Here is a 12,200-nt window from a genome sequence, read left to right on the forward strand (position 1 = left end):
GGCTCTTACCCCACTTGCTCCTCCTCTGTGTCCCTCCCAGCCCCCCGCTGGGGCGTTTGAATAGGCTTCCTCTAGGGAGTGCCTTCCTGGAGTGAGGTTACCTGTGTGGCTCTACAGCCCCCCTGACAGGTGTGAACGCAAGGAAGGCAGGGTCAGGTTGCTGTTAAACTCTCCCAAGTACTGGCCTGGAGCCGAGCTCATGGCCTAGGCAGACTTGGTGCTCAGGGAGTGTTTGATGTAACAACCCACGAAACCTACCCTTGCAGTTTTCCTTTTTTGTTTTCAGACTTAAGAGTCTAACTCTCCTTGATAGCCTGTCTCTTCTCATGTTCCCTAGGGTCTCACACAGTGTGAAGTCTGCGGGACAGGGTTAATTATGATTCTGACAGCCTTTTCCCGTAATACAGGAAGCCTTCCAGGAAGGTTTACGTCGTCTGTTTTAAACCATGGTTTCTAGAATGTCTACCTCAGGTCAGACACTCTGCCAGCACTTACACCTGTGTTACGTTGTGACCCAGGGAGTTTTATTGGTGAAGAAGTCAAGCCCGGGAGGCTTGTCCAAGGCTCCCAGCTTCTGGGTGGCAGACGTGGGGTCTTACCAGAGTCTGTTCATTCTCTTAAGTCCAGTGCTCTAATTTTTTTTTTCTTTGGCCACACCTTGTGGCGTGTGGGATCTTAGTTCCCTGACTCGGGATCAGACCCGTGCCCCCTACAGTGGAAGCATGGAATCCTAACCACTGGACCGCCAGGGGAGTCTTCAGTGCTCTAATTTTAAGTTTCAACTTGACAAGTGGTGACCATCTTTTGTTTTGTTTTTAAATCACATCTTCGACTTGGTCTGTTGAAGTAGTGCTGGGTTACCAAACTTTCACAGGACTGGAAGCATCTCTTCCACTTCCTTCTGTGTAGAACCAGGGGACCCACATAGCAGAACTCAGGAGCCCTGGGCACAGTCTCTAGCTGAACTACAAAGTTTTGTCACCATCTTCCCATGTTTCCTGCCTGTGTCCCACCAGATACTGCAGAAGGTGCTCCAGGGCTGCCGAGAGAGCATGCTAGGCACCATGGCCCTGGCTGCCTGCCAGTTCATGGAGGAGCCAGGAATGGAGGTGCAAGTGAGGGAGTCGAAACACCCGTATAACAACAACACCAACTTTGAGGTACGATCCAGGGTCGGCCAGACTCGCCCAGCCTCAGGGTACGCAGCTGGCAGGACCGGCAAGGGTTGCTGAGTAGCATGAATTTCATCAACTCCCACTGTGGCTCTTTCTGCCTGGACAGACATGGCCTAGAATGTGCTCCCGTGGTCTCAGCAGCAGTCCGCCTCCCTGAAGCCAGTCCCGGGAATCTATACAAACAAGTCGTTTCTTCTCCTGACCTTGTTTTAATAGAAAGCAAGGGGCCACCCGGCCCTGGAGGAGAGATTCCTCTTCCTGCAGCAAGCTCCTTAGAGTGAGGCCTTGGTGTCTCTGGCAGAGACTTTGAGTGTGGGTCTGGGTTCAGCCCTCACTCTGTCCATCTCCTGATGACCTGGCCACACCTTGGAGTCTCCCACCCCTTTGTTTAATTACCCAGAACTGAAAAGCCGCATCTCTTCCTTCCTTAACTCTGTACGTGGAGAGATGTAGGAGTTTGAATGAGGCAGGAGGGTGGCGGCCTCAGTTATCCTCATTGACTTAATGCTGCTTGCATTTCTTCATCTCTTTTCAAAATGTTGGTGCTGTTGTTCTGAGTAGGTGACGGCCTGTGGCCACAGTGGTGGGCGATAGAGAAACTAATCCAGGATATGGTTGTTGCCAGCTGAGGTTTCGTTTTGCAGACGTATAAACCTCCTCACTCTCTACCTTCTAAGCCTCTTTTCTTCCCCGACTCCTAGGCTCTGTCCCCACTCCCCCAGCCCCACGTAGACACACCTAGTGAGCTAGCGAGTTCTACCTCAGAGCCCTCAGAGTGATCACCTTACCTTCTCCACTGCCCTGACTCCTCCCCTTCCCTGGGTCCCTTCCTCTGCTCCTCACTGATACCCCACTGCTGGCCTGCCCCGGCCCTGGCCTTGCTGCACACCAGCTGTCACAGTGATCCTGGTACAGCACAAACCTAACCTAGGCTTTCTCCTGCTTACAACCTTTCCAGGGCTCCCCCTGCTGTCCAGACAAGTCTCAACGCTTCATTTTAGCACACAAAGCCTTCTGCATCTGTCCCTGCCAGCCTCTCCAGGGTCACGTCACCCCTGTCCCCATCTCCCAAGCATATGTGCACACAGAGCTCACCCGGTACCTCAGACACATCAAGCTCCTGTTACTCCCTGAACATGTCAGGCTTTCCAGTCAGTGCTCTTTCCTTTGCCTGGAATGTACCCGCCAGGTGCTCATCTCTCTCACCTGCCTCCTGCCATTCCTTCCTCCTGGACGGGCTGCTCCTGTGCCCCCAGTCTCCACAGCAACCCAAACATCCCTTCACTGGGACTCTTTTCTGCCCTCGCCTCCCCTCCCCTCCCCCCACTCCTTCGAGCTGTGCCCCAGGCTGCACAGTGTGCTTCCTGCCGTGTTTGCAGCCATGTGCGTTCTCCCGGACTCAGCTGGGCCGAGAGCTCCTGGAAGGCAGGGGCTGTGACTTACCCCTTCTTACGTCCCCAGTTTTAACTGCAGATTGGCACAAGGAAGCCTTCAGTCACTGTCCAGTGGCCAGCGATGACAGGAATGCCCTTATTTCCCCTCCTAGGATAAAGTTCACATTCCTGGTGCAATCTACCTCTCCATCAAATTCGACCCTCAGTGCAATACAGAGGAGGGCTGTGACGAGCTAGCCATGTCCAGCAGCAGCGACTTTCAGCAGGATCGACACAACTTCAGCGGGCCTCAGCAGAAATGGAAAGATTTTGAGCTTCCAGGTAGTAAATAAATACTGAGTTATACAGACTCTTAACGTTGAGTACCTAGAAGGGAAATTGTTGAAGGATTTAAAACTGCGTTGAATCTGCCTCAGTGGAAAGCGCTCACTTGCCTTTCCCTGTTGCTGCAGTGTCCTGACTTGTTTTCTGATTCTTGTGTGCCCCAGGAGATACTCTGTATTACCGCTTCACCTCTGACATGAGCAACACCGAGTGGGGCTACAAATTCACTGTGACAGCTGGGCACCTGGGGCGATTCCAGACAGGTGTGTGCTCTGGTCTTTCTGTTTGCATGATCTCCCGGCCCGGGACACTCTGGGGTTCGGTGCCATTATGTCACTGATCTTTGTTAAAATCAAAGCAGGTACTTTTCTCTGAGACTTCAACAAATATGTCCACAAGGCCCACGCATATCCCTCGTGAATGTGCTGGAGTTGGCAGGTTGTAACTTCTAAAGGGCCATCTGTCAAGACCTAGGAAAGATGCTTGTTCTCTTAGAATTTGCCAGGGCATTCTGCAAAAAGGAAGAACTGAAAGTGTTCCTATGTTGCTTTTACGTAAGGCATCATTTCAGGTGAAATGTAAATGATCACAGTGGTTTCCTCCTAGTCATAAAAACTTGAGCAGTTTACATTTTTCAAATGTCTCTGTGTTGTGGGGGTTGCCAGGATTCGAGATTTTGAAGCAGATGCTGTCAGAGGAAAGAGTTGTGCCGCACCTCCCGTTGGCCAAAATTTGGGAATGGCTGGTGAGCGTGGCCTGTCGCCAGACTGGTCATCAGCGGTTAAAAGCCATCCACCTACTCCTGAGGATCGTGCGATGCTGCACCCACAGGTGAGCTGCCTTCTGGATACGAGTCCCTTGCTGGGTATTTGTATTGTGAATATCTCCCCCCACTTCGGGGCTTGCCATTCACTCTGTTAGTGGTGTCTTTGATGAGAAGTTTCTAATTTTAATGTCTTCCAGTTCATCACTCATTTCCTTTATGATAGAGCTTCCATTGTCCTATTTAGGAAAATTTTGCCTTATTTGACCTTGGGGTCATGAAGATAAAGCTTAATTATTTTTTCTTCCATATTTAGGTCTACAGTCCACATGGAATGAATTTTAGTGCATGATTTGAAGGGTAGGGTCAAACTTTGCTTTTTCTCACATGGATGTCCACTTAACTCGAAAGCCCACCTTTCCCCTCACCACGCTCCAGTGCCATCTTTGTCACAGAGAAGGTGTCCATATACACATGGATCCATCCCTGGTTGCTTTTGTTCCATTGGTCTTTTTGGTTATCTTTGTGCCAGTGCCACACTTAGATTTTGTAGCTTTATAGCAGATTCACGTTATCTAGCAGTATAAATCCTTCAACTGGTTCTTCATCTTCAGGATTGTCTTGGCTATTTTTACCCTACATGTCCATGTAAATTTCAGGATTAGTTTATTTCTTTCCCCCCCACCAGCTTTATTGAGGTGTAATTGACAAATAAAATTGTAATGTATTTAAAGTATAGAAGGTAATGATTTGATACATAATACATTATACATTGTGAAAGGATTCCCACAATCGAGTTAACTATCACATCCATCACCTCATATGTTTACCTTTTTTTGTGGTACGTGACAACACTTAAATTTCACCCTCTTGCTGGAATTTGCTTTTCAGCAAATTTCTGTTATGTGTTACAGTATTGTACACTATTATCAACTGTAGTCACCATGTTGTATAATAGATCCTCAGACCTTATCCATCTTGTAACTGAAAGTTTATACCCTTTTACCAGCCTTTCTCCATTTCCCCCACTTCCCAGCCACTGGCAACTACCATTCTAACTCCCCGTTTCTATAGGATTGACTTTTTTTTGGATTCCACATAAAAGTGATACCGTGCAGTATTTGTCTTTCTTTATCTAGCTTATTTCACTTAGCATAATGCCCTCCAGGTTCATCTATGTGGTCAGAAATGGCAGGATTTCCTTTTTTCTCATAACTGAATAATATTTCATTGTGTATGTATACACCACATTTTCTTTATCCATTCGTCCATTGACAGGCATTATTTCCAGACATTGGCTATTAGGAATAATACTGCAATGAACATAGGAGTACTGATAATCTCTTTGAGATAATGATTTCATTTCTTTTGGATATACCCAGAGGTGGGATCGCTGGATCATTTGGTAGTTCTAGCTTTAATTTCTTGAGGAACCTCCATACTGTTGTGCATAGTGGCTGTACCAGTTTACGTTCCCACCAACAGTGCACAAGGGTTCTCTCTTTTCTCGACATCCTTGCCAGCATTTGTTTTCTCTTATCTTTTTGATGAAAGCTATCCTAACACAGGTGAGGTGATATCTTATTGTGGTTTTGATTTGCATTTCCCTGATGATTAGTGATAATTGAACACCTTTTTATGTACCTGTTGGCCATTTGTATGCCTTCTTTGGACAGATGTCTCTTTAGGTCATTTGCCTTTTTTTTTTTTTTTTTTTTTTGCGGTACGCAGGCCTCTCACTGTTGTGGTCTCTCCCGTTGTGGAGCACAGGCTCCGGATGCGCAGGCTCAGCGGCCATGGCTCACGGGCCCAGCCGCTCCGCGGCATGTGGGATCTTCCCGGACCGGGGCACGAACCCGTGTCCCCTGCATCGGCAGGTGGACTCTCAACCACTGCGCCACCAGGGAAGCCCTGATAACATTTTTGATATGTTTATTTACTATTGTTTTTAATATGGTCACACAATACTACATATACAGTTTTTAAATGTTTACATTTTATGTTGCGTATCTTGCTCTTTTCCACTTAACGTTTATCTTGAGATTTTTTCCGCTGTCACTGGAAGTTTTTAACAACCATTTTTAAAGATGTGCAGTTGATTTACATGTGCTTGGGGATATCCTTTTCCCCGGAGTCCTGGTTTGAAGTTGAGATGCTGCCCCTTTTTTTTATTTGCCATTGGTGAATATTTGGGGCTGTTTTGGGGAGTGTGAGGTGACTGGAACTGTCCTGTCCTGCCTTTACTGGATGGGGCGGCGGGGAGTGTTGGAGCTGCAGTGCCCGGCAGCTACTCTCTGTCTGTCTGACATCTGATGGGCGTGATCCCAGCAAACCATACCCCTCTCCCACAGCGACCTCTGTGACCTCATGCTGTTGAAGCCCCTGTGGCAGCTCTTCACCCAGATGGAGTACAGCCTGTTTGAGGACGTGACACAGCCTGGCATCCTGCTGCCCCTGCATCGCGCCCTTACCGAGCTCTTCTTTGTCACTGAGAACCGCGCCCAGGTGAGGGCCTGTCCTACCTCCCTACCAGGTTCCGGGCCTCTGCTTCGTCTGCTGCCTGGGGCCAGCGCTGGGCCTCAGGTCACAGCCCTCTGAGAGCCCAGGGTGTCGTGGGGGCTTGGCAAACCCTCACAGGGAGACAAGCGTGGCCTGGGGCCCGGGGTTCCCCTCTCTCCCGCCCCAGGGAGCCAGGCCCTCCCCAGGATTGCTTGTTTGCTCAGGCCTGATGCCAAAGGGGGAAGGAAACTGCCCTGGATCGACCCTTGACAGCAGTGAGTTTGGGAAAATAAACCAACAGGTTCTTTCTTCTTCCTCTTTTCCCTCCCCTCAGCACAATAGACTCATTGACTGTGAGAGATGAAAGGGCCTTTCAGAACTCTTTAGCTTAAGCCCTCGTTTTATAGTGAGGAGACTGCGGTGAGTCAGGACACCTGGTTCCCCACCGTCCTGCTCCTTCCATGGCTCCCAAGGAAAGCAGGCAGTGAGATGTCTGGCAGAGTGGGCAGCAGTGTCCCACCCGAGTCTTTTGTGGCCTTGGGTCGTGGGTAGTGGGTGGGTGTCCGCTAGCAGGTGGCCTCTGACAGCTGCCCTCCGCTCTTTCCGCAGGAGCTCGGCCTGCTGCAGGATTACCTGCTGGCCTTAACCACCGACGACCACCTTCTGCGCTGCGCGGCGCAGGTACGCCCTCCCCGGGCGGCCGAAATTCCCCCGGCACCCGTGCAGACTCCACCCCAGCTTTACACGGAGCTCTGTTCCCAGTCAGCCACTTCCTACTGGTGTCACAGAGAGCAACGGAGCCCCATTTATCAGTGTCGTTCGTATTAAACTGTGGGGTCAGTAGACACTAGCAAGAATTTGTGGCTTTTACACCAGAACAACCAGTGCCTTAAATTTATAGTTTGGCTGATCCCTGAAGTTTCCATAGAGGATTTCAGATATTTTTGGATGTAACTTTCTTCCCTGGTAGGAGAACTCCTCTCTGACAGCTATTGGGTCTCAGGGCCCCTTTGTGCTTTTAAATTACTGAGGATCCCCAAAAGCTTTTGTTTATATGCATTATATATATTGATATATACTGTTAGAAATTAAATTAGATTTTAAATTTAGAAATTAAGTTAGAAATTAAATGCTAAACACTTATCAATTTGTTTTTTAAAATAATCTCATTCTATTTAATACTACAGTTGTGAAAAACAACGGTATTTTTCAAAACAAAATAATTTTTGAGAAGGGTAGCGTTGTGTTCCATTTTTGCAGATCTCTTTAATGTCTTCCTTAACAGAAGACAGCTGGATTCGCAGATCTGTTTCTGCTTTCAGTTGTTCTACTATCACACAGCAGCCTCTGGAAAACTCCACTGTATACTCGTGAGAGTATGAAAGTGAAAAAAGAGAAATAATGTCTTGGTATTATTATGAAAATTGTTTCCACGACACGGAGCCCCTGAAAGGGTCTGGGGAACCCGCAGGCTCCAGACTACATTTTGAGAACCTTAGGCTCACAGACTCCTTGAACATCGTAGAGTGTGTGGTCTGCGTCCACAGTGGACAGATGGGGACACGGAGGCTCAGAGAAGGGAAAGATTTGCCCGCAGTCTCACTTGAGGGGCATCCAGCTGGGACTCCCGGCCAGCGCCCTGCACTCTGTTCCTGGCAAGTTTTCTCAGTGAACCTACGGTCCTCCTACAAAAAAGGGTCAGAGTGCCTGCTTAGAAGCGGGCTTCCCCATCCACTACAGAGGGGTTTGTGTGAATCGTCCTGACCCCGAAGGCAGAGTGGAAACTCCCTCCCCTCCCGACGGATGCCTGCCAGCCCTGCCATCACCACCCGTGGTGTCCCAAGGTTTCACACAGTGAAATCTTGACATTTGACCGTTTTGACACCGGAAGCTTTGACACCGCATCACATATTGCTGTGGCTCCTCCCTCACCTGCCGCTGTGTCCGGTCTCCTAATCCTCATTCTGACCCTCCCTGCAGCCTGTCCACTTTGCTGGACCGGCGCTCTGCTTCTTCTCCCTGCTTCCGCCTCTTCCTTCCCCAGCCCCTGCCCCCGGCTCCTGCTGCCTTGGCTTGGAGACCAGCCTTGGCCTGGCTCCAGGGCGTCTGCCTTCCCAGCATTGCTTCCCGGGGGGGCCCCCCACTGGCTGTTTGTTTCTTCCCTTCTGCACTTTAGTGCTGCTGTCCCCATTCCCTAAACAGCTTTCCCAGACCCCCCCGCAGATGTGCCCTCTGAGCCCCCAGAACTGCACCTGCTCCTCTCTCGGGACAGTGTTGATTCTGCCTACGTTTGGAGTTTCCATGTGGACTTTCTTGATAGCTTTGTCTTTCACTCTAGACTGTGGTCCCCCTGGTGAGGGGAACCACATCTGGCTCGCGTCTGCCTCTCCCCTTCCCTCCTCAGGTGCTCAGCTGAGGGTCTTGTTCTGTCAGTTAGTGACCCAGCAGGTGACCGGTTCTTGACGTTGGTGATGACTCTTTCTCCCTCCACAGGCTCTGCAGAACATTGCTGCTATCAGCCTGGCCATCAACTACCCAAACAAGGCCACCCGCCTCTGGAATGTTGAGTGTTAGCCCTTGGTATGGTGTGCATGGAACTAGCTAATCTGTCCACAAGGATCTTAGAGCAGATGTCTAAACTCATTCGGGAAGATTCCTGTGGCGTTGGTGCCTGGCTCTCCTTGAGCTCCCCCTTCCACCCCAACTAGAATGCCAAGCCGCCATGTCTCCGAGAACTTCCCGTGTCACAGGCCAGGCACCCGCACGTACCATAGCATGTGAGAATAAGCAGACCAGTGCAAAATTATTCAGAAAGGGCAGGCAGCAGGCCCTTGAGAAGGTTGTTCAGAGGCCAGCCTCCTCCAGGGTCTGTCCCTGCAGAAGCCACAGCCCCAAGAAGACCTGGCTGCAGCCGCTCTGGAAAGGAATCTGTCTCCGTTGAGCTGGAACTGCCTGCACTTGACCTTCAGGGGAAGACAGGGTCCGCCCTGAGCCACCTTTCTCAGCAGGACCTCCAGCAGCAGCCTGGGAGCTCCTCCTTTGCTTTTGCTTCTTGAGACTGGGTCATCCAAACCAAAACCAGTGAGAGCCCCTCGGGGCTGCCACCTGGTCCCCACCATTCAGTACGGAACCCACTGCCGCACTGGCCCCCTGCATAGCCTCGGCCGTCCCGGAGAAATCCTTGGTGAGAACAAGTGCCCTTGGGAACAGCCTGCAGGCCGCCGTGCACGTCCACCTGTGCCCTGCTCCCAGCACAGCTGCGTTGTTTTAGTTGTTGTTTTAACATATTTCGGTTCACACCTCATGTTCTTAGAAAGAACCACACCAACTCCCTTGAGAGAAGCTCGGGGGCCTGACCAGTGGATCGGTCATTCCGGGGGACAAACTGGTTTGTGTGAAAGTAGCAGAACTTGAAGAATACTCTTTAGCCTCTGTACCTAAAGATTTGAAATGTAATCACAGGATATCTTACCTTAGAAGTAAAAACAAACAAAACCACATGATTGTATATCTGCTCCACGGTCGTGGTAGTCCATCACGTCCACCTCTGGGACTCTCCGTGGTTACTTGGCTGTCACTTGTCTGGCAATAACTACATTAGTTCTAATGAATGCTGTTTTCCACATTTTTTTTTAAATGGTTGTAGTCTTGCCCTGAAGTGCTGATTACTATTCTCTTTCCAAAGCCACGCTTTGGAGTGTGAGGCTGGGTTGGCACCTGTGCCATGGATAAGCCTCAGTGGGACTCGCCATTTGAAGAATGTTTGAGCCAGCTGCCATTTAAGGGCGGGGGTCTGGGCCCGAGCATGTCCCCCCACACAGGGCCAAACCCAAGGAAGGCTCATCATACCCAGGGCCAAGTTGAGCAGATCAGCACTGCCATGGCCTCGGAAGCCCCCTCTGCAGGGCCCAAGACTCCTGGTCCCAGGAGCATCTCACCGCAAGAGCACTTTTGCCTTCTGGGTCAGGAGGCCAAGGTGCAGCGACCTTCTGCAGCCCTAGAATTGGATTCTCAGCCCAGCCCCAAGCTGCATGTGGAGCCATTATGGAGGGAAGAATTCAAAGGAGACAGAAACAAACAGGACAGGTCCTGAAGCTCGGTGACCTGAAGCCCATCACCCTGGTGTCAGAAAGGCCCGGGCATGGCCTGGTGTCCCACGGTGTTGAGGTGTGAGGCGCTGCTGGCTTGGTAGAAGCCGCTTTCTCATCTTTTGCTCTGCCTGCATCCCCAGAGAAGGGCCAACACTCCGTACCACCCAGACCCGGGTGGGTCTCTCAGTGAGGAGGGAATTCACAGAGAAGCGCTGTGCTCGGGAGGAGAGGTCCCTACTGCGGGCTCGGGCTCACTGAGGGGCTCCACGGAAGGTCAGCATGGAGATGGTGCACTCAGTGCTTACCCTCGCCATGCCCCCCACCTCCCCGATACCCCTCCGTGCCTCAAACTGACAGCAGCCACCAGCTTTCCTCCCCATGCTCCCTCCTGGAAGATAAACTGTAAATAAACGCTGGTCTCCTCATAGCTTCTCTGTGTACACCACCCTTGCTATTCTGGTCTCTCTGTGTTCAGTTTGCACAGAATAAGCCTCGGTTTCCCCTTCACACACAACTGCTGCTCGCTCCTGGGAGGGCCCTGCCTGGCCCAGCTCCCCTGCATCGCACCCGCCTCTGCTTCCAGCCACTGGGTGGCGCCGCTGAGCCAGGCCCCGCTCCCCTGGTCTCCAGCTGGGCCAACAGCATCCGAAAGCGCGATTTCCATCAAGACCAACATCCTCCTTCTTAGGCAGGACTGCCTGGAATGAGATAAAACTGGCAGGAATGAAGGTGTTGTGGAAACATGTGCCTAATCTATAAAGAAATCTGTTCCAAACCATGTATATTGTACAGACAGACGCTGTTCCTAACGAGGAGTGACTTATTTTCATCATCGTTTTTAATTTGTTTTCTTACAGGTTTACGATTTTGAATTTTTCTTATTTGGTTGAAGGAAAGAATTTTGATTATATCAGCTGAGTAAGTTCAGCCTGTATAAAGGATGTTAAGTTGTGGGTAAAATATGCAAATGAAGAGAAATATATTGTACAAATTCTATATAAAAAGGTACACTTGTGTGTGGACTTTTCTTTTTTTCCTTCTGCCTCTCTTACGAAGATGATACCTGGAGTTTCTATCAAGTCCATCCTGATGAATTTCTAGAATCCCACGTCCTCAGGGTAGAAAGGAATCAGAACGGTTCTTAGCTCCGATACCCCTCCCAGCTGCACCTCCTGCCTTGACTATAGCCGTGCAGGAGATGCCCCTCCCCTCGGGCTTATGGTCTGGGGGGCTTATGCTCAGCCCCTGCCCCCTGGGCCTGTCCGTCTGCACAGCTACTCAGAGGTTTGTGCACATACACGCTCTCTGCCCGGTCAGCTCCTCTCCAGCCACACACCCCAGCTGCATCCCAGGCACCCCTCACCTCTTGTGGCTCACAGGACCTGTGTGCAGCCAGCCGAGGGGAGGAAGGCAGGGGTCTCACGGGGCTGCTACCCATCCAGGGCCCGGTTTCCTCCTTGCCTGCCTCTGGACCTGCTTCTGACAAAACACGAGGCCGACGTCTGCCCATCCTGGGGTCTTGCGCTTCCTCCCTCACATCGCTGGTTTGCCACTTACTGCTGTGCCCCCTTCTCAGCCACTTTCCTAGTGCTGAGGGCTGTCTCATGAATTAGAGAAGAGAGACTTTGGTGGGAGCTGGATGTAACCAATCTTCGAGGCCCGTCTGTTCCGGCCTGAAAGCATCTTGACACATCCCCCCCTAAAGCCCCCAGACTGCCTTCTGAGGAATCCGGGGCCAGGACCCAGGACCCAGACTCAGCCCTCATCATCCTTGAGGCCGGAGAGAAAACTGGATCAGCGTGGGGCTCAGCAGAACTGGGTGCTCCCAAGGCCTGTGCAGCCACTGAGTCTCCCTCTAGAGCCTGTGGGTGATGCTTTCGCCCTCTCCTGTCTCACAGCGTTACCTAAGCAACATTGATTGCTTGGGCCTTTACTCCAAAAAGTCGGCCTGGAG

General features: G+C 50.9%; 1 protein-coding gene across 7 annotated transcripts in view; it reads left to right on the top strand.

Moving 5' to 3' along the window:
* The window catches only part of ZZEF1 (zinc finger ZZ-type and EF-hand domain containing 1), a 127,997-nt gene extending 116,743 nt beyond the window's left edge, over positions 1 to 11,254 (top strand). For 5 of the 7 annotated variants that reach the window (XM_019926862.3, XM_019926858.3, XM_019926859.3 and 2 more), the window contains 6 exons: positions 1,017 to 1,160; positions 2,722 to 2,890; positions 3,058 to 3,156; positions 3,559 to 3,724; positions 6,008 to 6,161; positions 6,765 to 11,254. In XM_019926862.3, the coding sequence (XP_019782421.2) occupies positions 1,017 to 1,160; positions 2,722 to 2,890; positions 3,058 to 3,156; positions 3,559 to 3,724; positions 6,008 to 6,161; positions 6,765 to 6,983 (951 nt within the window). In that variant the 3' untranslated portion in view covers positions 6,984 to 11,254. The remainder of the gene's footprint in view (positions 1 to 1,016; positions 1,161 to 2,721; positions 2,891 to 3,057; positions 3,157 to 3,558; positions 3,725 to 6,007; positions 6,162 to 6,764) is intronic. The other 2 variants (XM_019926860.3, XM_019926865.3) reach the window with 1 other exon arrangement.
* Positions 11,255 to 12,200: the final 946 nt, after the last annotated feature.

Source organism: Tursiops truncatus, chromosome 20 (genome assembly GCF_011762595.2).
Source record: "Tursiops truncatus isolate mTurTru1 chromosome 20, mTurTru1.mat.Y, whole genome shotgun sequence".
In the NCBI taxonomy this organism is placed as follows: domain Eukaryota; kingdom Metazoa; phylum Chordata; class Mammalia; order Artiodactyla; family Delphinidae; genus Tursiops; species Tursiops truncatus.